We start from the raw sequence: 27472 nt of genomic DNA, 5'->3' as shown, positions 1-27472 counted from the left end.
TAAATTGGGAAGAAATATATATGAACCAGCTTTCGGTAAAGTCTAATTCATAGGTGAGAAGATGTAATGGTGGACATGATGAATATAACAGGAGAGCCATAGGTTTCCTAAATTAGTTAAAAAAAAATGCCTTTTCAAAGAAACTGTCATCTGTACTTTTGTGTCTCTTCTTGCGATTTAAATTATGAACAATTTGGTAATAAATATTACTTACTAAAATTATTTGGGACCATTAATTTATTTTTAAATCAGGCACAATTGGGATAGGAGTCACGTTGTTTAAAAAATGTGCATAGCATGCCTGTTCAATACTATACAAGAACATGCACATAGGTCTAGGAGGTATAAACAGTTTTGAAAACGACATACAAATGCCATATGGAATTTCATGGTTTTCTTTATTGAAGGAACGGACACCAATAATATAGCACTGCGAGTGCCAGTGCAGTTTAATACAGTATTCACAGTATAGACAGATATGGTAAGCTAGAGCGTGTCCTTTGGGCACAAGAACTACTGCATAATTCACGCATACACCTTTATATTTCTGCACAGTAAACTGTAAGACTAGTAGCTCAATACTTTTTTCTCTCATACCCAAAACAAACACTTGAGAATACAGAAGAATGACTCATAAAATCCTCTATGCCCCATTTTTCCAGCAACTCAACCTTCAATCTGTTTTTTGAAGTAGGGGTTCCTATTTAAAAAAAATCAAATATCTTTGTGTTTGTTTATTCACTCTTAGAAATGTGTTACTCAAATATTTATACTGCTAGAGTAATGGAACATAAAAGAAAATTAAGAGGACCAGGGGAAGAAATATTCAAAAATTTACACAGGGGACCCTAAACATTTGCTAACGCCAAGTTTGTCAGGTTCAAAATGTAAATAATATAAAGAGACATATGGTAAAGATTTGGGCCAGAAAGACCAAAGCAGGCTTTAATAAGGTAGATCATAATGTCCTGTTTTTTTTAATCACAGCTATTTGCAAGAATTTGGCTGCATACTTTTTACTAAGGATTATGGTCCAATGAGTTTCTTGAGAAAAGCCTCCAGCTCATCCACATCTTTTACACCTACAAAATGATCTACAACATCACCATTTTTCATCGCAAGAACCGTGGGCACAGCAGAGACCTGCAAAAAAGAACGAAAGATAAAAATAAGACATTCACATAAAGCGTGACGATGTATAAAATATTTTTTTTTTACATTTTCACCAGCAAAAATACTTTCACTCCTTTTATAATATATCCCTCTGCTTACAGGACAAGTAAAATGTAAAAATGGAAAGGACAGTGCCCCAGTAAAAATAATGAATCAATATCAAAATATATTAGATATATATAAAAATTAAATGTATATTTATTTATATAAATATATATCATGCATGATTTTCTGCTTTTATATTTAACAGTGACTACAGATATTTCTTCAATCTTTGTTTACTTGTATCTACTTTAGTCATGACTAAAGTAGATACAAGTAAACAAAAATTGAAGAAACTGAAGAAAAATTTAAGAAATATCTGTAGTCAGTTCAAAGATGTTAAATATAAAAGGAAAACATCATGCATTTATATGTAATAGGTGAACAAATAGGCACATTAGTGCATAATTAAAAAAAAAACAAGTTTACGAGAATGATTATCCCACTGCGGAAGTAGTTGTGTAATCAATTTTTTAGGAGCATTTGAGAGTTTATGACGAACAATTCAGCAATTTCTATATCCAGAATTGCTACCAGTGACAAAATATGAGTCAATCACTGAGATGAAACAAGAATACCTACAAAAGAAAGCAATACCTACAAAAGAAAGCATAACTGTGCTTTTCCTCCTTCACTCAAGAAATGTTTCCCTTCTTTAATGCAAAAGCAACACTCGTTTCTGTATTAAATTTAGGGCCTGATTCATTAAGAAACGCAAAATTAGTGCAATATGTGATTTTTTAAAAAAAAAAATACACATACAATGGAATATGCACAACTGTATTCAACAAGGAGCGGATCTGAAGAAACGTCTGTTAATAAATACGGGTCTGGGTCCACTCTGTTCTAATAGACAATATACTGCAGGATACATCCAATACATATGTGGAATATAAAGTCGCAAAAGAACACACAGAAAAAACAACAACTATTCAATGATTGTCACCTGTTAAAAATATAAGGCCTGATTCATTAAGGAAAGTTAAGCAAGAAATTGAGTAAGTTTTCTTCCTTTACTTTTCTGGACAAAACCATTTTGCTAATAATTAGTTTGCAAATAAGGAAAATACTGGCTGTTTTTTCATATAGTACACAAATACTTGATAGCTTTTTTTACACACTGAAATTTAAAGTTGATCAAGGTAAAAACAAGGTAGTATTTTCCATATGTGCACAATAATAAACTAATATGCACCCCTTGCATTGTAACATGTTTGTTTCCAGGAGAAAACTTAAGTAAAAACAATTGAGTACTTTCCTTAATGAATCAGGCCCATAGTCATTAATGACAAAACAGCACAATATATATTCCCCCCTCCAATATAAAACAAGAGGGGGTAATCCAAAGACTCTCTCTCACTCCTGTGATCAATTGAGAAAGATCCCATCACATGTCACGCTACTTAAGAAACACACAACTGCTCTTGCTTAAAATTAGTCTTACACTGGGTTTGGATGAAAATAATGTCTAATACACTCTCTCTGTGTGGCCTCATAGTGATACTTATTGCAGCTCTGTGTTCTAAGCAATTCTGCTCACAGATCTACCGGATACTGCTCCTTCACAGGTGACTGGAAATAGGCCTTCTCGTCCAACATCAGTGCCTGACCTCAAAAATGCTCTACAGAATGAATGGGTATAAACCCCCACAGAAACACTCCAACATCTTGTGGAAAACGTTTCAAGAAGAGTGGAATCTGGTATCGCTGCAAAAGAGGGACCAACTTCATATTAAAATATATGTATTTGAATACAATGTCATTACAGTCCCTGTTGGTGTAATGGTCAAGCGACTGAATACTTTTGTCCATATACTGTATTTGTAATAAGAACGGTGCTCTTGCTGGAATTTTCACACTCATTAAATATAATGTTATAGCACATTTAAAATTTGCAATGAACTACAGTAGTTCTGAGATGGCCTTTATAGAAACCAGAAGTCTCAGTTGTAGGACACAACTTCAAAATGCACTTGTAGATCAAGCTAACAGAAACTAATTTTTACATTCAGATATACTACATGTGGCATAAAGGGCAGTTTGCCACAGATTGCTAATGGAGCTAAGAGTTTCCCTGGGAATCTGCAGGCTCAGGCTGCAGACAGGATTAAGTTTTCACACTCTAACACACAGAGCACAGATACACAGGTGGAGCACCTGGGTGTGATCAATTAAGGCTTCAGCTAGCTAGTGCTTGGGAGGAAACATAAATAGCTGCTTTGTGTTGTCCGCGAGGTGCCTGATGCTTAACAAGTCGGCCAGTGGATAGAGAGCTGGACGGTGTATGCAACGTGATGCTGTTTATTGGTGTCATCCTGACGAAAGTATGCTGTATATCGTGAAGGAACAATAAAAGTCCTGTTTTCAGCAAGAAGATTGGGGTGCCCATGTCACACTTGATAAAACAATACATTTCACTCACAAACATTTTTTTTATACAGAAGTTTCTATGAGACACCTTGAGGAAATACATAAAAAATATCTAAAATTTAAGAAGTGGTAGTCAGTCAGGAAAGAAGTGCCTGGTTGAGAGCGTGCAGGTGAAACTACTCAAAAGGTCAAATGCCATCTTGTACAGCACATATCATATATCTTAAATAAAATGGTTACAGTCAGCTGTATTTTTTAATTTCTTGAAAATTTAAATTCTCTGATTTCCTTTATTCACTCACACCTACTGGATTTTTTGTGTTGCATTCTTTTAGTATGCTCTTTATTTCCTGGCACTCGTAGGGGCATATTCAATTAGCTTTCTGGTTCGCGGTAACGCGCGTTACCGCGAATCCTGCGCAGTATTGCCGTTAATACGGTACCGCATTAACGCAGATTTTCGTACGCAACCCTATGGGCTGCGAATGAAAATCCACGTTATTGCGGTACCGTGGATTGACTACGCTGCCCGTTCCGGCGCGATCCCGCGGACCGGAAAGCTAATTGAATATGCCCCATATAGCCTTGAAGCTTTTAAATGCTTTACCAAAAAGCATCTCAAACAATCCTGACGCTACCATCATCATCACCATTTATTTATATAGCGCCACTAATCCCGCAGCGCTGTACAGAGAACTCACTCACATCAGTCCCTGCGTCATTGGAGCTTACAGTCTAAATTCCCTAACATACACACAGAGAGAGAGAGAGAGTGAGAGAGAGAGACCGTAACTCAATTTATCCACGTGATATCTTAGTCTTTTTTTTCTATCTAAATCTACAGTACCATCCATCTGTGTGCTACCTTACCCCTCCAAACCTTTTGCTTTCCGATTCTAAGTATTTGCAAGCAAGGCTCTCATTCTTATTGTTTCTTCATACCTTGCAATTATATGGATCTGCAATGACCTGTACAAATTAGATTACTCTGCACAATACTGCTGGAGGCTTTAGTAAACCAACTGCCCAAAGCCAGAAAATAGTGCTGTACCTGCAACTTACAACTGCCTGGAGCCAGAAACTAGCAATGTACATTTAATTACCAACTGCAGGGAACTGGTGTCATAATGAACTGCCTGGAGCCAGGAACTAGCACAGTACCTGTATCCACCAACCACTTGGAGTCAAGAATTAGGAAAATGGCTGTATCGATGAACCTAAATCACCAAAGCTACGACTATAACTATTATAAGTGTTCACACATATTGCCTATGAAGTTTTCAATCACACAAGCAAGAACTGGACCTCTATATAGCACACAATGGATGTTTGCAAAAAGCTTTAATATGTTCTTACCCAAGTGGAATAAAACAAAGAACTCACAAATCTAGTATTGTAAAATACCTTGATTATTTGTTGCTTTGATTATACCATATATGTATAATTTATGGAGTTATGTTTTCAACACATTATCTTGTGCGTTTTCACTTTAAAAGTTGTGCAAAACTAGAATTTAATTATTTAGAGGTTGTGTCTACTATAAAGATCAATGATACCTAGGAGTAAATGTATCAAGCTGAGAATTTCCAGCGGGTTTGAAAAGTGAAGATGTTGCCTATAGCAACCAATCAGATTCTATTTATCATTTATTTAGTACATTCTACAAAATGACAGCTAGAATCTGATTGGTTGCTATAGGTAACTTCTCCACTTTTCAAACCCGCTCGAAAACTCTCAGCTTGATACATTTATCCCCAGGAGCGAGTCCAGACAGACACCTCTGATGTTCTAAAGCAGCCCCCTAAGGATGGGACCGCTGTGAACACACAGCCTACAGAGCAGTACGGACAAAATTTGCATCCGAAGATGCAAACATTAAACTGATAGAATTTTTGTAAAAGTATGGACAGAAGACCAGGTGGCTGCTCTGCACAGTTGGTCCGCAGAAGCCCCACCTTTTGCTGCCCAAGAAGCCCCCCACCGATTGGGTGGAATGGGCCGTAAGTCTCTCTGGCACAGGACAGTTAGCCCTGATGTAAGCCTATGTAACTGTTGCCCAAATCCATCTCGCAATTCACTGTTTTGAGGTTGGCCAGCCTCTTATGAGAATCAATAAAGGACAAACAGAAAATCTGTACTCCGAATTTGGGAAGCTCTCTCAAGATAAATGCGGAGAGCTTTAACCACATATAATTTCTCCATATACACCTGATCAGACTGAGAAGCTGTCCGAAAGACCGGAACCACAATTTCCTGGTTCAAATGAAAGGCTGAAACACCCTACGGAACAAAGGAAGGGAGAGTTCTCAATACCGCCCCGTCCTCGTGGAACACCAATTATGGTTGGCGACAGGACTGAGCTCCCAACTCTGAAATTCTACTTGTGGATGCAATAGCTAAGAGAAACACCACCTTCCAGGTCAGAGACCTAAAATCTGCCGAAAATAAGGGTTCAAAAGGAGGCCCTGTAAGCATATCAAGCACCAGGTTAAGATCCCATGGTGTTGTAGAAGGAGTGTAAGGAGGCTGGATATGTAAGACCCCCTGAAGAAAACGTCCTGATGTCTGGCATATCCGTTAACTTCAGGTGGAAGGAAACTGAAAGGACAGATACCTATACCTTTTAAGGAACCTAAGCGGAGACCTGCTTCAAGACCATCCTGAAGAAAGGCCAGAAGTCGGAAAAGACGAAAAGAGGATGTCTGACAAGTCACACCATCTCATATAGGCTTGCCAAATGCGATGATAGATGCGAGCTGAACAGGCTTACGAGCTCGTAGCAGAATGTTCACTACGCTGGGGGAAAAATCCCTAGCCCTCCAGAGCCTGGTTTCAACAGCCATGCCGTTAAATTCAGCCATGGTAAATCCTGGTGACGAAAAAGACCCTGAAGGAGAAGATCATCTCGCGACGGGAAACGATGTTCTCGCCTTACCGCCATAGAGATTATGTTCGTGTACTACACTCGCCACGGCCATGCAGGTGTTATCAGAATTACCGGCAGACTGCCCAACCTCACTCGTCTGAGTACTTGAGGAATCATGGGAATTGGGGGGGGGGGGGAAGGATATCCCATTTTGAAGTCCCATGACTTGGCATTCCGTCCGCTGCTACTGCCAAGGGAGGCTCTTGCCCTTGCGCAAAACCTGGGAAACTTTCTGTTGTGTCTGGAAGACATGAGATCTATATCCGGTAGACCCCACCTCTGAACCAGAGACTAAAAAGCTTCCGGATGGAGGGACCACTTCCCTGGCATTATCTCAATGCGACTGAGATAATTGGCCTCCCAGTTCTTTATTCCTGGAATGAACACTGCTGAGATTACTGGAACATATTGTTCCGCCCAAGCGAATATCTGAGCTGATACCGCATTGTAGCTGCGCTTCTCGTTCCTCCTTGCCTGTTGACGTATGCCACAGCCGTGGCATTGTCGGATGAAATTCTGACTGGATGACCCTGAAAAAAGGGTTGGGCTCCCCAAACCATGACCATGGAGCAAAAGACCTGCCCACCGACATGTGATCCGGAATCAGCAACCACTGAAGCGAATTTCTCGCATACGGAGACAGAGAGATCTCTGGCGGTCCAAATGTAGGTGGGATCCCGACCATTTTGTCAAGAGGTGCCACTGAAAGCACCAGTAAATGAGCACAACCCAAGTGGATCATCTCGAAGGAGCCCACCATCTTTCCTAGAAGACGCATGCACAAGTGAATTGAAGGACTGGGAGAGGACAAGACCTGAGATGTTATCCTCTGAACCGACCTGATTTTCTCTTCTGGCAGAAACACCTTCTGTTGTTAAGTGTCCATGATGAGTCCCAGGAAGATCATGCGTTGGCTCTGAACCACCTGGGATTTCTTTAAGTTTATTAACCATCCATGGCTCTTGAGAAAAGCTATGGTGAAGGACAAATGCTGTTGCAAGCAAACCTCTGAGGCGGATTTTATGAGAAGATCGCCTAAGTAGGGCACAACCTGAACTCCCCCAAGTGAAGACAAGCTGCCATAACCGACATGATCTTTGTGAAAACCCTTGGAGCCGTGGAGAGGCCGAAGGGAAGAGCCCAAAACTGATAGTGGAAGGCCCCCACCCTGAATCTCAGGAGAGACTGATGACTGCTCCAGATAGGAACGTGGAAGTATGCGTCTTTTATGACTATGGACGCTATAAACTGATTCCTTTAGAATCCAAATATTACTGACCTCAGGGACTCCATCCGAAATTTGTCCACTGTTTAGTGCACATTTAGGCTCTTTATATTTAGGATGGGTCGAAAAGAACCGTTCAGCTTCCAGACAAGAAAAAGATTTGAAAAAAACCTTTCCATTTCTGGTTTTCTGGGACCCTGCAAATAACTTCTTGCTGAAAAAAGAGAGATGACACAACTCTATATCGCCTGTCTTCTCTGTGGATCCCGGGGTAGCGGGGTTACAAGAACGTTGTGGAACAGAACCCAAAAGATTTATCATGTACCCCTTGTTTTAATGCCCCGAATCCAAGGGTCCTGAGAGGACACTGTCCATTGTTAGGACCTACTTCCGTCTGAGAGGCCTCTAGAATTTGTTTGTTGTCTGCCCTGGATGACTGGCTCAAGGAGCTGAAATACGTGGGGCGGCTCTGCCTACGTTCACTGGCAAAAGGGTGCTTTTGCCACCCTTTGCCTGAGAATGATACTGTGTAATTCCGGGCCGAACAAACCTGATGGTGAAAAAGGAATGGTTTCTAGGGATTTCTCAGATTCCAAAACCGCCTCCCAGGATTTCAGCCATAAAGTTTTTCTTGCTGAAATTGCCGAAGCTTGAATAGAGGAAGACACAGACGCTGTGTTCTGAGCTGCCTCATAAGGACACCCAGATGTTTCTTTTAAATGTAAAGCTAGGGAAAGCAATTCTGAATTCTGCAAGGCCTCAGCCAGCTGCTCTGCCCATGGTTCATTGGCTCTAGCGACCCAAGGCGAAGCAAATGTGGGTCTGAAGGAAGCTGCTACAAAAATTGACTTTAGCTGAGATTCAATTTTTCGGTTAGTGGTGTCCTGCAGAGTTGCAGTGCCCGGAACCAGCAGGGTAGTGTGGTGGGCTAAACGGGCTACAGGAGTATCCACCTTAGGGATTCCTTCCCAGCGAGCCAGATCTTCTTCCTGTAATGGATATAAGAAGGAGAATCTTTTTGGAATAGAAAACTTTTAATCAGGTTGTTTTTATATTCCCTCAGCAATATCTCTCAATTCCACCAAAGGAGGAAAACGAATAACCTTTCTTCTGGCTTTCTTAAAGAGACTTCTGTTTATAGAACTAGGATCCTCTGACTCTGGGAGGTCCAAGGCCTGCCTCACCGCTAATACCAAATCATCAATGGCCTGATATCTGGTGGTTTCTTCCTGATTAGATACATGAACCTGGTCAGGATCAAAAAAGGATTAGTGGATCTAAACCGCTTTCTTTTAGTAGGGCCCAAATATGGGGATTCAAGTAACTGGTTTAGCCTGTCTAAACCCTTTATTAATGATGAGGACCATGCTGGTTCTGCCGAGACAGGGGTCTGATCCGTTATCAAAGAAGGGCCTGCTATAGCCGTCCCAGTAGAAGCAGCCGCAGCAGGACCCCACCACAGTCGTGACAGCATTATCCAATACAGAAGAAAGCGCTGCCGAGCTTGTCAATAACTAAGTAGATTTAGTGAGAAGCTGGGCTAAAGAGGAAACTGACTGTGTCAGAGGAGCCACCCTGGCCGGTTCCTCCGACAGAGAGGCTAAAGTCTGCTGTGTTTGCGCAGATGGGGGGCCCCCTTCGCAATCAGAAGACAGCTAACATTTTACAAAGGAAAGAATCACCAAGCACAAGTAATCAACTAATTTACAATAAAAGTTGCACTTGTCCCTTTAAATAAACAATGTTATTTTTATTTTTGGCAAGTAAAGAGTACGATAATATTACCCCTACTAGCCCCACTTTGTCAGTAAAGAAATACAGTTTTTATAAATGCTTAATAAAAATAGAATACTTAGCCAAAAGGCCAAACACAGGAGAGAAGTCCACCAGCAATGTCCTGATGCCTGCTCCCAGAAGGCTGTCTCTTTTCCCGGGCTTCTTTTTAGTTCCAGAAGACCGGAATACTGCCAGTAAATTGATGAGCAGGGGAGCTCTATATAATTTTAGCTCCCCCTCTTCCAATATTTTGTCTCCATTTTTTTTTTAAAGAAAAATAAATAATTAGCAGAGTAATGGAGACCTGGAAAAGATTGAGGTCTCCTGCAAAGTTTGAACCCCGATGGCCCCTCCTATTTCTGAGGGGGGATCTTGGTCTGCCCCCTTATCTTCCAGGGCTTCTGTCTGGTCACTGCCCGGGTCCTTCCAAAATGGCCGCCGGCTGATACTCCGATAACTGGTGCTCTATGCCTGCAGTGGCGGTTATCAGGAAGGCTGTGAGAGTGACAGCGGTCCGTAGAGACAGCTTGCCACTCTGATTCGGACAGCTTAAAAACTCTGCCAGTGAGAGCCCTCGGCTCTCATCTGACAGAGCAGTGTCCGTGCTGCGGTTCTGGGAGTGTGCTCTCTATGATAGAACGCACTCCCAGGTCTGCTTCAGAAAAAAGTATCTGAAAGAATAAAAATGAAAAGTTAAAAACAAGAAAAATGCCGGTACATAATTATTAAGTAAATTACTCTAACTAGAAAAACATAGCAGCCCAACTCCTTGGGCACCTAGAAAAAACTGAGATATATATAGAAAAAACTATATATATATATATATATATATATATATATATATATATATATATATATATCTCAAACAGACGGGGGCCCTTCGATAGTGTGTTATCCAAATAACATTTTTATTAAAATAGTAAAATTGCAAATACCAGAAAAGATAAAGTTTCAAAGTTTCAGGCATAGATCACAAAACAGCAGCTAACTTCAACTTTCCAATCACGGACACCATAAAAGAGGTAACTCTTAGTCAGAGTATATCCACAACCACCTCTACGCAGCGGTTCCCAAAGTGTGCGCCGTGGCTCCCAGGGGTGCATTTATTAGACAAGAATGGGCGGCCATCAGTCACTATGTGGCCCATAAGTTGATTGTCAGCATGCCAGGGCGAAATGAGGTCTCCAAAAAGAAGGGTCAACACTGCAAATATTGACTCTGCATAAACTTAAAGTAATTTGTCAATAAAAGCCTTTGACACTTATGAAATGCTTGTAATTTTATTTCAGTATACCATAGCAACATGACAAAAAAGTCTTAAAACACTGAAGCAGCAAACTCTGTGAAAAACAATACTTCTGTCATTCTCAAAACTTTTGGCCATGACTGTACATTTGATGGGATGGGCCTCAGAGTCATATTACTATCAATAAGTTATGGTAGCATAAACAGCACGTTTTAGTGATTACAGTGTCATGTTCATGAAGCCAGTCATCTAATGTAACATTTAATTCAGTTGTAATGTATCTAGCAGCCCATATAGTTTTCTCTTTAAATTTGAAAGAGCAACAAATACCTCATATTTAAGGGCAAGGTCAGTATGGTCATCTATGTCAACCTTGGCCATCAACACCTTTCCTTCATGTTTGGCAACCACCTTCTCCAATCTGGGAGCCAAAAGCTTGCATGGACCGCACCATCTGAGGAATGATAGGATACATTATTATGTAACTTTCAGGAGTATTTTCAACATAAATTCTGACTATCTATTACATCCACTAACTACAGCGCTACACAAGAGGCCTATATGTTTGTTGAAATACAATCAGTGTGCTCTTCGCATAATTACTCGAAGCACTAACTTTATCAGACTGCTGAAAACTGTCCTAGAACAATGTTTTGGACTTACACACTGCACTTCAAACTGAAGGCTGGGAGAAACCAAATCTCCACAGATAGAAAACACTTATGATACATAAAAAGTAATTAAAACATTATAAACATAGTATTAATAAAGTAACCTGAAAATCACATAATAACCAATAGCACATACATAGATGAAATAGTCTAATATTTTTTCATAATGTGGACCTGCAATGCTCCTTTATGTACGCCTTACTTGTCTGTACGCATTTTCAGGGTGAATATCAATCTGCTCCTCGCTTAGCAGATACACCTGAAAATGTGCATAGCGGTGAGACCAAAATGTTATTTCACAATTAAGCTTACTATCATTGTAAGCCATTCCCAAAATTTATTTACAATTTTCCACTTTTTTTATCCAAAAATACTGGTTAGTTTAGCTTCATTTATAGCTTAAATTACACATGATGCTTAGGGGACATCGGGACTTTATTTGTGTCACCTCTGTGTTTAAAGCTTTTTATTAAAATAGTGCCTCTAGAAATGCACTTTCCTGCAGAAGGCACACATTAAAAGTATAGTATAAGACCCAATCTTTTCCACCTGAGATGGTGGAAAAATAAAGTTCTTTAGCTGGGAGAAAAATTCTGTGCACCCATGTACAAAGTAGGGAATAATAATGTAAACATACACTTTTCAACCTTTATACCGCATTTAAAAAATCTTGTCTAGCTTAACATAAACTTATTTTGCAGGACAATAAAAAAGAAGGCACATTCTTGCACCTAATCCATACTCAACAAGGAATAGATGTCGCTATCTTGGACTGCAAATCTATGGGCTTCCCTATAAAAAACAGATGCAATTGTGCAAATCATTTATCATATTTATGAACTGTGTAATGGATTGTGAGGCATCAAAGGTTTGCAGAATAAGTCTAAGTATGACTGAGAATACGGAGTATGCAAAATGGCTAGAATGTGAAAGTGTAAGTCATTAAGTTTCTATGGAGTTTGAATGAAATATCTATAGTGTGTATTTTTTTGTCTTTATATACAAGATGGTTTGAATGTGAAACTGTAAGTCATGGAGTTGACTATGGCATTTGGAATGGTGTGAATGGCAGGCAGTTTGTAATGTGAAACTTTTGAAGTTTTGGAGTTTAGTCAGTTTATGCTAGTTTAATTTAGATTATAATGTTTGTATGAATTATAATGTGAAACCGTTTGCTAGTTCTGTAGAAATTTAGTTCGTTGCATGAAAGTTAATATGGTGGCAATGTGATATACAATGTGATTAGTGTTTATGCAGACAATATACAAAATGGAGGTCGATGTAATCCCTCCATGCCTTCAAGATGGCTGCCATTATAAGTTAATATGACCACCATGACTGAACAAAATAGCTCCTGTGTAAGATACATAATATCTTTGTTGTAATGGTAAAAGTTTTCATGCAAGATAGATGGAATGTGGGTAGTGTGTAATGGCTGCTGCAATGTATGATGAAGTTTACATTACACATTTTGGAGTTTAACAGAGATAAGTGAAATTAAATAAGATAATAAATTATATTAAGTTTATATGTGAGATAACTGGAATTTATGGTGTTAGAATATATGATTTTGGTTCATTTATGATGTGAGTAGTATGGGATATAACTGGTATTTGAGGCTGAGGCTTATAGTGTTGTGAAATTCAAGATGTAAGTTTTGAATGTTTGTTTGAATACTTAAAATGGAGGACAGCCTGAGTGTGTCATCCCCACAGCGTCCGCTCCCCTTCACCCCGCCCCCTCCCCCACAGACAAGGGCACGTGACCAGGCGCGGGCTGGCACAGTTCAGCCCGGGGGTCGCACAGGCGGCCGCATCACATGACATGCGCTGCGGCCGCATCATCGATGACGCGGCCGCATCGCCTGTCATGTGATGCGGCCGCCTGTGCGCTGAGGCGGCCGCATCGCTTGCTTTGTGATGCGGCCGCAAGTTAAAAGAAAGAAAAACAACGATCCACGGGGGGGCGGCCGGCCCGAACAGGGGATAGACTGAGCGACCCGGGGGACCGATGCCCCCCTGCCCAGCCCGCCCCTGCACGTGACACACACTTCACATTAGGTAAAAATGATTTAGACACACCCTCACACCATACAATACAAGCTGAAATAATTTATATTTAATTATCTATAATATAAATGTCTAGTGGCGTGTGTTAGTCTGTCTGTGTGTGTGTGTGTGTGTGAAAAAAATAAAACCAAGCTGCAGCGCCACCTGCTGGGCGGAGTTATACACTCACCTACTAAATTCTTAGTGTGTGTGGAAAAAAAAATTCAGAAAGGGCTGAAATTTATATATATATATATATATATATATATATATATATGTATATGTTATTTCAATTGCCAAACATTCTTCAAATCTTAAATATCCACCCAGTCTCCTAACCCAAGTTGCCTCTTTGCCATCTTCAATTCACTTCTCTGCCTACCTGCACCTCCTCCCCCCTCAGTCCATAATTTTGCCACCTATTTCAAAGACAAAATATTTACTCATGCCAAATTCCACTCACTCCAACCACCTTTACCTATACTCCCAAATCCACACGTATTCATTCTCTCCAGTAACTGAAGATAAACTCTCTGCACTCATCTCATCATATCACACTACAACCTGTTCCCTCCTCCACTGCATGCCCACCTCTATCTCACTTCTTCAACCTGTCTCTCTCCACTGGCACATTTTCATCCTCCTTTAAACATGCGCTCATCTCACCAATTCTAAAGAAACCATCTCTCGATCCAGCATCTCTCCCCAACCACCTCCCTTTTTCTCTCCTCCCCTTTGCCTCCAAACTACTTGAGTGATTAGTGTACAAACGCCTGTCTCACTTTTTCTCCTCTCATTCCATTCTCTACTCTTTGCAATCAGGCTTCCGTCCCCAACATTCCACTAAAACTGCTCTCACAAAAGTAATCAATGATCTACTTACTGCAAAGTCTAATTATCATTTCTCCATACTCTTTCTCCTGGACCTCTCTTCTGCTTTTGATACTGTTGATCACCCTCTTCTCCTACACACCCTTCACTCCATTGGCCCACGTGACACAGTCCTTTCCTGGTTCATTTCCTACCTATCGAACAGCTCCTTTAGTGTTTCTACCTCTGGCATCTGTTGGGGTCCCACAAGGCTCTGTTCTTGGCCCTTTACTTTTTTCATTGTACACCTCTTCTCTTGGGGAACTAATTCACTCCTTCAGTCCTCCATTACCACCACTACGCTGATGACACCGAAATCTATATCTCTTTCCCTGACCTTTCTACTTCTATACTATCTTGAGTAACCAACTGTCTTTCTGCTATCTCCACATAGATGTCCCAACACTACCTAAAGCTCAACATGTCCAAAACATAACTTATTATCTTCCCTCCTGCCAGAGTTACCACCTGCCCTCAAATCTCCTTCATTGTCAATAACACCACAATTTCCTCAGTCTCCCAAGCTCGCTGCCTTGGTGTTACACTTGACCCCGTCCTCTGCTTTATTCCTCACATCCAGACTCTCTCCCAGTCCTGTCTACTCCACCTTAAAAATATTGCCAGAATACGCCATTTTTTTACTCAACATGCTACCAAAACTCTTATACATTCTCTCATCATCTCCCGTCTTCACTATTACAACCTCCTGCTATCTGGCATACCTGACACCATATATCCACACTTCAATCCATCCTAAATGCTTCTGCAAGACTGATCGTCCTCTCTTATCGCTGCACATCTACTGTACCACTTTGCAAATCCCTACACTGGCTTCCTGCGTCCTCCAGAATCAAATTCAAATTACTCAACCTTACCTACAAAGCCCTCAACAACAACAACACCCCTGCATACATCTCAAATCTCATATCAAAATACTCTCCTTCCCGCCCTCTTAGATCTACCTCTGTCCTGCGCCTTGTCTCATCTCTGATAACCACCTCTCACGCCCACCTTCAAGACTTCTCCCGTGCTGCTCCCCACTTAAAGGAATTCCATACCACGCTCAATTAGACTTTCCCGCATATACTTCTTCCAATATAAGATGATAATTAACCAATGCAATACAACAATTTGCAATGTAAACCATAACTGAGAAAGAGAGAATACTTAAATTCAACTGGTGAGACGATCCACATGTCACACTGTGATGGTCACTTCTTCCTCATAAGTGTTTAGTGAAACATGATATGTGAAAAGAAATACAAAATAGTTGAGATAATACTAATAGTTCAGCATTGTAAGGAACCCAATTGATTCTTTTAAAACAATCAGTCTGAATGCAGTATGCCAGGACTGTGTGCAGAATAACAGTCCCACACTATGATGGTAATACAAGGATCCAATCTATTCCAAAATGCACAGCCAAGGATCCTTGATAAAGACCTGACTTAAGAGGTAAAACCCCATTGGATTGTAAGGGCTGTGCATTTTGGAATAGATTGGATCCTTGTATTACCATCTGAAGTACCAGAGGAACAAAGTCTGAGCAGATATCCCGGGAGTTTACCATCACACGCTCATTCAGACTTCTATCTGGTAGGGGTCCATCTATTACCCAATTGTTCCTTTTTTTGATTTGTATCCATATAATTTTATATCCACACTTGTTTGTGTCCATTTGTGTATGTTTGGTATAAGCTGCCATGTCAGCCACTATGTCAAATAAAAATATTTTCTAGTGTCAAACTGTATCACACTATATTTGTTTTATTCTACCTTTTCCACATATCGTACTGAGGGATTATCCCTGATGCAAGAAGGGAACAAAGATACCCTGCCTGATTTTTCCTTCTTTCCTGTAAGTGTTCTCACATAACAATTGGATGGTGAAGGATCAACTTGTATTACACACCATAAATATTGGAGCACTTAAGGCGAATATATATTTACTGTCTAGTAAGTAGAACCAAAAAGGAGAGGGAACATAGTGGAATCTACTATATGAATTCACATTTGACTGTTTAAAGAGAATCAATTGGATCCTTACAATGCTAAACTATTAGTATTATCTCAATGATGTTGCACTATGTTGCATTTTGTATTTCTTTTCACATGTCATGTTTCACTGAACACTTATGAGGAAGAAGTGACCATAACAGTGTGACATGTAGATCGTCTCACCAGTTGAATTTAAGTATTCTCTTTCTCATTTATGGTTTACATTGCAAATTGTTGTATTACATTGGTTTATTATCATCTTATATTGCAAGAAGTATATATGTGAATTCACTTAGTAGTGCAGGAGACTCTTTACAACATATACATAGACTTGTCACTTTAGGAACATTTGTGTGGTTCTTTTAAGAGGAAACAGCAGCAACTGAGAACAGCGCAGCTTGCCACTTTTCATATACATTTTTTTACAGACTTTCCCACAACCTTCATATGCTCTTTGAAAACCCATTCTTTTTTAGAGGTGACCTTATCCTCAATAACACTATTTACACTAATGCATCCTCACAACTATCCCAATCTCCACTCTGAAATACATTTACTGCTCTTGTTTCAGCTGTGCCCTTTTCTACTGAGAATGTAAGCTCTCTAATGAGCAGGGTACTTCATACCCTTTGCTTTCATGTCTCCATTAATTTTGTCTGTCTTGTCTGTTCTTGTTTTATGTATGTCCTTGTCTTCCCTACTGTATGGTGCTGCGGAGCACTGTGGCGCCTTACAATCTACGATAATAATAATTTCATCTATGGAGACTAGTGTGAAGAAACCTCATAGAAAGAGCAATGGTTGATTGTTAAAGGCCCACAAGAAAATCTCCTGTAAGCATATTTACATGTGGGGAGGAGATTCATGATGGTTGAATTCCTGTTTTTGTGAGTGATTTGCACATCTATCTGGAAAAGTGTTTTCACAGAAAACTCTATGATTCATAGATACCTATGATTGGTGGAGGACTTTATGGTTTATCCTTATGTATTACACTATATAAATATATTTTATAAGCTTGTTTTTAGTCTGAATTATTGAAGACTGAAATGTAAAGAATAAGAAAAATTAAAGAATTGTCTACATATTCGCATGTGAGCGTTAGGTGTATGTATAAATTCTCTTTTTGACTTCACTATTTTGGAACTGGGTGAAGTTCCATATACATATAATAGGCTGCATACAATAGGAGCGCCATTACGATATCTATATCACATTGCTACATATTACACATCATTGACCTTTCTCTCTTGAAGGCTGCTATGTGTGAATATTTTATTTATTTTGTTCTCCTGTGTCTCTCACTCTTCTGATTTTTTATCCAGGTACAGAGCCCGCAACGAACAACTGCTACCACGCTGTAAGCCTTAGCAGCCTATGTCACCGCTGAGAGAGTCGCAGTGGAATACTGCCGTTGGGAGTGCACCCTAGAGAGGTGATTGGGGAGTAGGACTCCCACACTGGCCCAGATGGAGTACAACTTCCTTTCCGCAAATTTCCGATCGGGCCAAGCTCCTTGGTCTTTCCATGAAACAGTTCCACCAATAGCTGCAGGGTAGGCATTTCTATCACTCAGTAAAATCCCAAATCCAGGCTCAAATGGCCACTGAATTTAAGAACTACTCCCACTTTCGACAGATGCTAAGGATCGTTTCCAACAGCATTGAGAATTGATTATGGGAGAGACCATAGCCCAGGATGACTGGTCAGACGTCTTTGAATGAACGGCCTACTGTTCCATTAATGTCCACATCAAAGAAAATGCATGTAAATTACTTAATAGGTGGTTCTAGGTCACCAGACTGTATACCATCTGTCCTCAGGTGAACGATGTCTGCTGGAGGAAATGCGACCAAGCTGGCATTTACCTGCATATACAACAGGTGAAATAAGTATTGAACACATCAACATTTTTCTCAGTAAATATTTACTTAATGTGGCTATTGTAATGAAATTTACACCAAATGTCAGCAACAACCCCTGCCATCCGCACATGCAAAGAAATCAAACTATAGATGTCCATAGATTAAGTTTTGTGTAATAATGTGAAATGACACAGGAAAAAAGTATTGAACACATGAAGAAAGGTAGATGCAAAAAGGCATAAAAAGCCAAGACACCAGCTAAACTCTATAAGCAATTAGAAAGCAATCCTACCAGCTGGTTCAGCCACAACTGATGGTCTATAAAAAGGTGTCTCGTTACGAAGGTGTCACACAAGAAACATCTCATGATGGGTAAAAAGCAAAGAGCTCGCTGAAGACCTTTGCCACTGTAATGTTGCAAAACATACTGATGGCATTGGTAACAGAAGGCTCTCTAAACTGCTGAATGTTCCAGTGAGCACTATTGGGGCCATAATCCGGTAATGGAAAGAACATAATTTCACCATAAGCCGGCCACCACCAGGTGCACCCCGCAAGATTTCTGACAGTGTGGGGCTGTTATTCTGCACACAGGCCTGGTATACTGCATATAATTGAAGGATGAATGGAAAAAATGTACAGAGATATTCTTGATATCTTGAATCTGCTGCCATCTACCAGGATGTTGAAAATGAAACGAGGGTGGACATTTCAGCACGACAATGATTCCAAACACACAGCCAAGGACACTCTCAATTGGTTTCAGAGAAAGAAAATAAAGCTGGTAGCATGACCCATCCTATCACGTGACTTGAATCCAATTGAAAATCAATGAAAAGAACTAAAGATCAGCATTCGTAGAAGAAGCCCACGGAACCTTCAAGATTTGAAGACTATTTGCATTGAAAAATGGGACAAAATCACACTTGAGCAATGCATGCGACTAAGGTTTTAGTAGGTCGTCTTAATCATAGATGGGAGACCCTCCTTCTAGGCTGTTCCTCCCAATAAATCACACATCGGACAATGCAGGAAAAAAGAGAGTAACATAGAGTAGTACAGTCATAGTATACATCACACTTCTTGTGAGCATGCACACCACCTATTTAGGTTTCCTTGTTGTGAAAGAAATTATATATAACCAAGGTGGAGGACCATATATAATATATTAGACACCCACGTAATGTATAATAATAAACTGCGTACCAGATGTTTTCTAGGTAAGAACATTGATAGGTTCCTTAGATGATCAAATATATTCTCTCCATCTCAACCTCATTCATAGGCGGCGAAAATGACACAGAGAGGAAAGGTATAAATATACAATTTAAGTTTTAATAAAAAAGGTATAACAATGCACTTACATCAAGGAGTGCAAATATATGCTGGCAAGACAGGCTCAACGCGTTTCGTCCCGATAACAACGGGACTTCCTCAGGAGCAAAATAATAGATGATCATACCATGTAAATCCCCAGCTTTATATTACGCTGAAGCGCCATCTTGGCGCATGCGCAGATGCCGCCCATCATCGCGCACGCGTCAAAACAACTTTATTGGCACAAGTTAGTATCAGTGCAGTACTAGATAAACCTCGTATATATAGTATTTATAATTGCTCACATCATTGTTTATCCATATAAATGTAAATAACACAATCACCTTAAATAAATGATTCACTTTAAACCGAGATACATAGCACATAACATAATTAAAATATCGCTATTAAAATGTACTTATAGAATTGTATATCACTATTAGCTGCAAATCTGAATATATAACACAACCAGATCTCTACACACATCCAATAAGAGTTATCCAATAAAAAATCATTATTATATAATTTGTAATCATCTAAGGAACCTATCAATGTTCTTACCTAGAAAACATCTGGTACGCAGTTTATTATTATACATCACGTGGGTGTCTAATATATTATATATGGTCCTCCACCTTGGTTATATATAATTTCTTTCACAACAAGGAAACCTAAATAGGTGGTGTGCATGCTCACAAGAAGTGTGATGTATACTATGACTGTACTACTCTATGTTACTCTCTTTTTTCCTGCATTGTCCGATGTGTGATTTATTGGGAGGAACAGCCTAGAAGGAGGGTCTCCCATCTATGATTAAGACGACCTACTAAAACCTTATGGTACGCAGCTTATTACATCCGTCTATATATATATACAATTGATAATACACATTGAGGCGCCGTGCCTGTCTTCTGTTGCAGTGTTTCCATTTCCGGACTAACCATCTGGCTACAGGTCATCGTGGCTGCCGCTCACACTTGAGCCAACTATTTATCTGGAACTTTATCCATTTTGATACTGTAATTGATTTATATTGGTAATTCTGTCACGCTGTAGTTACTAGCAGCATTTATATCAACTTGTTGGTTATATATATATATATATATATATATATATATATATATATATATATATATATGTACATATACACACACACACACAACACATATGTATACACAAATACACAATACCTTTTATATAAAACAGGCAATGAATGTATACCATCTAAGCTAATAGAGTAAAGAAAACCTGTTGAGTTTGTATAATATACTTTGTTTACTGTTTTATATTATATATGAGTGTTGCAAATAGTATGTTAATTAAGAATTAAGAATACAAAACATTTAATATGTAGATACAGCTTGTGTGCAGTCTTTCTTGAAAAACATAAGCATAAGCTTATTATATAAATATTGGTCCAGTTGATTTACAGCAAAATAGAAAAGTATACTCCGTGGTTAAAACTGGAAGCCTACCTTTGCGAGGAGTTTGCCGACGGTAATAGCCATAACTACATTATTAAATGGTCAGCACCACATTTGGCAGACTATAAGGCCCCACTCCCCTTTGCACCCTTTTTTCAAAAACTTTACATTAAACCCCCTCCACCCTAATTTTGAGATAGGCAAATGTGGTAAGACACACCTTGAGGCAGATTCAATTCAAAAAATATCTGCGCGGGGTGCCTCCAAAACGGCCGCAGAGGTGCGAGCAAATATCTGCATTACTTTTTACCGCAGTAACTGTAATAAATCACGCCCACGATGTTCTGAGGAACATTGGACTCAATTGAATCTACCCCATTATATCTAATTAACTGTAACAAACTGGGAGCACTGGATTACCACGATGCATTGTGCATTACTACAACCTTGAAGATACAAGCCAATTTTTTTTTTTAAAATGTATAAAACAGAAAGTTAAAACTTGGTATGTTCTTACTTTTGTCATATGTGTAAATATACAAAAATAGGCAAAAACAAAGAATGCAAAGTTATTAAAATTTATGGTCACGGACAGTGATCAAAGTGAACATTTAGAACCAGTAGTATGGACAATATAAGTGACTGGAATTAAACAGCCTTATAATCAAGGCAGTAAGGGAAGTGGTGGTGTGACTTATCAATGTATACCAGCACATTTTGATCAATGGACAAGGATTAACATAGTCACAAACTTACATAGGAATTTCAATCTTCAAAGCCAATATAGACTTCCAATTTATTTAGAACCCTATTTAAGTTATTGCACAGAGTACATGTAAACTGAACTTGACCTCAAACATATGAAGCTATATTTTTGAAATACTGTGATGCATTATACCAATTACTAAGACATTAACAGTATCAGAAACCCCATCAAACTTTTTGCACAAATATAGGGGGGGGGATTTAAATAATTGCAAAGTCTTGCTTAACATCACAGCTGTGCATATTTTCAAGTACTATGGTACGTCACCATTGCAAATTTCTATTTCTGGGGTGCGAGGAGAAATCTGAGATGTTACATCCCTGCAGAGTGCCTTCGCGACCGTCCCAGAGGCATTCCTCAGCTAATTGAACTCCCCCCATAGAATTTCTGCAATGCGCTCTCAAACAATTCTTCCCAACCTTCCACAATTGAAGTTGAGTATCAAACCTGAACCCTCTTCTATGTCCTTTTGTAGACAGGTGTGCCCAAAACTGTACCCCATATTTAGGTTGTAGTCTGATTGGTGACATATACATGGTAAAACTACATTTGCCTCATATGCCGCTATGCTTTTTACAATATATGATATCACTCTCACAGGTCTATAATTTCCTGTCTCCAATTTTGTCCCCTTTTTAAGTATTGTTGATACCATCAGGCGCATTTAAGTCACACAGGTTTGACCATGAAGCAGTCCTAATAGATAAGATATAGTGGTATATTACTGAACTTAACTCCCCTTAAACCAGGAGGGGGTATGGGTCAGATATTAATGTATTTTAAACTTGATAAGACATTTCATCCTGAGTTATAATGGTGTGCTTCATTTATTACTACACAACATATTTTCTAGAATGTTTTCCTCTTTTGTGAACACTGTTAAAAAAATAATGTATTAGAGGTCAGCTTTCTCTTTACCCCCTCATCCAATTCACCCAGTCTATATTTTCTGTGTCTCAATGCTATGTTTTGCTATTTATGTACTATTTTTAGGTGGTTTATGTGTTCTTGGATAATCAGAAACCAAAGATGACTTAAATACCAAAGAAATAATTTCTGCCTTCAGAAAACTGCCAAGCTCTTTTACAAACAATTGTAGTATCACCGACAACCACTTACAAACATTTCCAGTAGATACATTATTTTTAATCCCACATGCATAATCAGTCTTGTTTTGTATCACACAATCCACTCCCTTTACTGCCATTTTTATGAAAATATTTATAGGAATTTGCATGGTGGTCTTAGTTATTTCTTTAAAAAAAAAAAAAAAAGCGAAAAGCAGTAAGAAATGCAAAACAAAAAGGTCAGTTTCCTTAAGAACAGTTTAGGAATTGGATACTGGATTAATGTCATCTTTAGCTTAATTATCTAAGAATATCTGTATAAAAATAACACTAGAAGTCTAGGATGGATGACTTTTTCCGCTATAGAAAAAAAATTGTATCAGTATGGGGTAATTAATTGTACAGGTGGACAATGGTAAACCATTATGTTCAAGGACACCTAAAGAAGGCATGTTTGCTTATTCGTTCTGGCAACATGGTTCAGAAATTATTAAGGGGTATTTTGCAAGATGGGTATTTAACCCTCTTGTACTTTTTGAAGTAGGCCTGGACTTTTACATATATAATAACTATGTATAGATGCAATCAACTCTTACTGTGCATGGAAATCCACCACAACTGGGGTCTCACTTCCAACAACACGATCCTGAAAGTCATCTTTATTCTGCACATTAAATGTTACTCTGCAAGAAGGTGACATGGAAATCTTCCGAGCAGTGTTAAGAATATCTAATCGAGAAGTTTGTGAGCATGTAGATAGCAGACCAAAAGTTCGCTTGCACTTTGAAATCAGACTGAAGGAAGTTTGAGCTCGAACAACTAGACTTTTTCCAGATGATGCGAGAATACGCCTTATGATCAACCTCTGGGCCATCTGCAAAGTTAAATAAAGAGTTAACATATAAATGTTAACAGTAAAAGATCCTAATCTGCGCTTCCTAGTAAAGACACAAAACACAAAACAAGCTGCCCAACAGGAGAGCAGAGGAAGCCCCAAATCCTCACAAAATAGAAGGAAAAAATAAGAACTCCTAGGCGCTAGAACAATCAAAACCAAACACAAATAAAAACAAAAAACACACCAGTATGTATTTTGAACATATATTGCAAAAAAGGATAAAAGATGTAGTTACCGATTCAGGTAACGGATTCCTTCTTTGTTTTAAATTTACTTGGGAACTATTTGTGGACTTCATCTGGAAACTTTGTGGCAAAGAAGTTGTTCAAATATTGTTTCATTATTTATATTTGACATTGTTTTTAACATTTTCACCTGCTATCTGGCCAGAAGCAATTTTGTTTATTATGTAGACAAGTATACTACATCTTTTATCCTTTTTTGCAATATATATTCAAAATACATACTGGTGTGTTTTTTGTTTTTATTTGTGTTTGGTTTTGATTGTTCTAGCGCCTAGGAGTTCTTCTTTTTTCCTTACATATAAATGTAACTATACTACATGTGAGTGATAAATCCAACACACTGAAAATGAACAAAGCAGAATATATTTTTACAGTTAAAAGTGAACCCGTTACATTTTATTAGTGGCTTACATCGCACCTATTGGCAGTGTACACACAAATCTGAGTTTTTGCTATCCTCCCTACTCTCTGTGCACTGCATGCAAATGTGGGGATTCATATAGAGTTTGATGCATTTGCGTCCCGGACTTTAGCAGAAGACGCACACATGAAAAAATGCACTTGCATGCATGTTTAGTCGCACACATCTCACAATGCGTTCAGCTGTATAATGACAGCTTTATATCAGGACCAGCAAGCATAGCACAGCAAAAGATTAGATGTGGCTTGACACTGTTAGCTGTAACTGCAAATTTTGCTTTTACCATATACAATGCAAATATAAATTAAATAGAAACAAGTTATTTTAAACTTTAAAAAGCTTTCCTGCCGCAGTCCAAATTAATATAAAAAGGCTAGTGTTTTTGCACACATATAGTGTTAGTCACAAATAAATAAAAATGTGATCATTTTAACAGAGTGAAAAACGATGAGAAAGGGACAGTGACTTTATGCATATTTCCCAACATTTCAGATCATGGAAAATGGACAGGGATCGTCATGATGGGGTGAGCCTACAACACCATGGTTGCATAGTGACAGCACTGTGAAGCACTAGGCTGCACCTTTCCAGCTTCACCTTCCCTCCAAACACCCATACTATGTCATGCATGCCAGTAGCAGATGTGTGAGGCAGTTGTGAACAGAAGATACCTTCCAACATACCTACAAACATGTCCAAGGGACAACGTGAGAAAGCCCCAAAATCAGGACAGTTGGGAGATATTTGTATAGGACAAGTAGTAAGTTATCCAATCACCCTGACAATTATAAGTTTGCTGAAGGGAAATATAAAAATATTTTTAACTATTTTGAGTAGCTAAACATACAATCAGATACTATAATCAAACTGTTTACAGTGGCCAGACACACTTATCTTTCATAAAAAAAAATTTAAGCGTAATGTGACAATTACAAATTTTAGTCTATTTTTGAATTTCTAAAGTGAATTGGACAATGGTTAGAGCATATATTTCAATCTGTGCCCGTCGTTTTCACAAAGCTAGTGTGACAGAACCTAGCATTTCCACTAACTGCAAAACGCAGAGGCAGGAGCTAATAATCAACACATAGCTGGGCTTCATATTTATGTGGCGTACACACCTTAATTTTTGTAAAAAATGTTTTACAGATAAAATGGTATGCAGATTGGAAATATAAATAGCTAATATGGCAAGAGATCACTGCTTTGTTACACATTTTGTTTTCTACACAAAACTAGATTGATTAGAAGTATAATTCAAAACAAGCCCATTCTATTCTATTTTTCAGTTTTCCCCCAAATACTCGACTTTTGTCATAAAATACTATTAGATACAACACATGAATACGTTTGTATGCAGATTTTGCTGACCACTTGCCCTCACACGCTTCTTGCAACTTCTACGAACATTTTATTTTTAACTGTACAACCTTAGTTAACTAGTTCCATTCCACGCGTGCTTTTTCTTATCCTCCAACATTCATAAACCGAGCAGGTATTTGTCACTGATGTACATGGTTTTATTGATGCATATGTGAATTTAACATATGAATAAACCCTAATTCCGTCCTCTCACCTTGGTAGGTACAAGCCAGCAAGTTCCTAGACAGAAGGACCTTAATGACATCACAGTCATGTGACTAAGGACGTTAGTGACATATAGTAGCTAAATGGTAGCAGCTATTTCCCCTTCGCCGCAAGGAGCCTACGACGTCCATACGGGGCGGGGTCAGGGGGCGGGCTCACAGGCAGTGTGCCTGAAAATCAGATATCTGGATGGTGTCTCGCTGGTTGCTTCCTCTGACTCAAGTACATGAGGATACATAATGCAGGGGGTGGGGGGCAGATGACTGGAACACTGGTGTGTAGGTGGGGGGCATGTTAGGGGAGCGCTGGTGTACAGGGGGGGCATGTGAGAGGAACACTGGTGTGCAGGTGGGGGGCATGTGGACGCTGGTGTGCAGGTGGGGGCATGTGAAGGGAATGCTGGTGTGCAGGTGAGGGACATGTGAAGGGAATGCTGGTGTGCAGGTGGGGGGCATGGGAAGGGAATGCTGGTTTGCAGGCGGGGGGCATTTGAGGGGAACACTGGTTTGCAGGTGGGGGGCATGTTAGGGGAGCGCTGGTGTACAGGGGGGGCATGTGAGAGGAACACTGGTGTACAGGTGGGGGGCATGTGGACGCTAGTGTACAGGTGGGGGCATGTTAGGGGAGCGCTGGTGTGCAGGTGGGGGGCATCTGAGGGGTGTGCAGGTGGGGGGGCATGTGAGGGGAACGCTGGTGTGTAGGTGGGGGGTATGCAAGGGCAACGCTCGTGTGCAAGTGGGGAGGCATGCAAGGGGAACGCTGCTGTGCAGGCGGGGAGAATGCGAGGGGACCAAATTAAGTGAGCGCTGGTGTACGGGGTGGGCATGTTAGGGCAGCGCTGGTGTACAGGTGGGGGACGTTAGGGGAGCGCTGGTGTACAGGGGGGGCATGTGAGAGGAACACTGGTGTACAGGTGGGGGGCATGTGGACGCTAGTGTACAGGTGGGGGCATGTTAGGGGAGCGCTGGTGTGCAGGTGGGGGGCATCTGAGGGGTGTGCAGGTGGGGGGCATGTGAGGGGAACGCTGGTGTGTAGGTGGGGGGCATGCAAGGGCAACGCTCGTGTGCAAGTGGGGAGGCATGCAAGGGGAACGCTGCTGTGCAGGCGGGGAGCATGCGAGGGGACCAAATTAAGTGAGCGCTGGTGTACGGGGTGGGCATGTTAGGGCAGCGCTGGTGTACAGGTGGGGGACGTTAGGGGAGCGCTGGTGTACAGGTCGGGGACGTGTGAGGGGAGTTCTAGTGTGCAGGTGGGGGGCACGTGAGGGGAACGCTGGTGCACAGGTGGGGGGCACGTGAGGGGGAACTCTAGTGGGCAGGTGAACGCTGGTGTGCAGGTGGGGGGTATGTGAGATGAATGCTGGTATGCAGGGGGGGCATGTGGGGAGGGCACTGCGCTGGTTGGTATTGACACAACACATGCCAAGTTTTCCTCTCCTAAACAGGTACATATTACATGCAATGATACAACACATGGCAAGTTGCCCACCCTGGCACTCCCCTCTTACTTGTCTCCTCCAAAAGTGCTCCCACTCCTC

General features: G+C 40.1%; 1 protein-coding gene across 1 annotated transcript; it reads right to left on the bottom strand.

The window, feature by feature from the left end:
- Positions 1 to 379: 379 nt before the first annotated feature.
- Positions 380 to 26031, bottom strand: TXN2 (thioredoxin 2). The gene is made up of 4 exons (XM_075182711.1): positions 25925 to 26031; positions 23381 to 23658; positions 11089 to 11212; positions 380 to 1143 (listed from the first exon to the last, which is right to left on the bottom strand). The coding sequence occupies exons 1-4, from the start codon at positions 25982 to 25984 to the stop codon at positions 1027 to 1029; spliced, it is 579 nt and encodes a 192-aa protein (XP_075038812.1). The 5' UTR covers positions 25985 to 26031; the 3' UTR covers positions 380 to 1026.
- Positions 26032 to 27472: the final 1441 nt, after the last annotated feature.

The sequence above is a fragment of the Mixophyes fleayi genome, chromosome 8 (genome assembly GCF_038048845.1).
Source record: "Mixophyes fleayi isolate aMixFle1 chromosome 8, aMixFle1.hap1, whole genome shotgun sequence".
Classification (NCBI taxonomy): Eukaryota; Metazoa; Chordata; class Amphibia; order Anura; family Limnodynastidae; genus Mixophyes; species Mixophyes fleayi.
The sequence above is the reverse complement of the archived record's forward strand: the minus strand, read 5'-3'. Positions and strand labels throughout refer to the sequence as shown.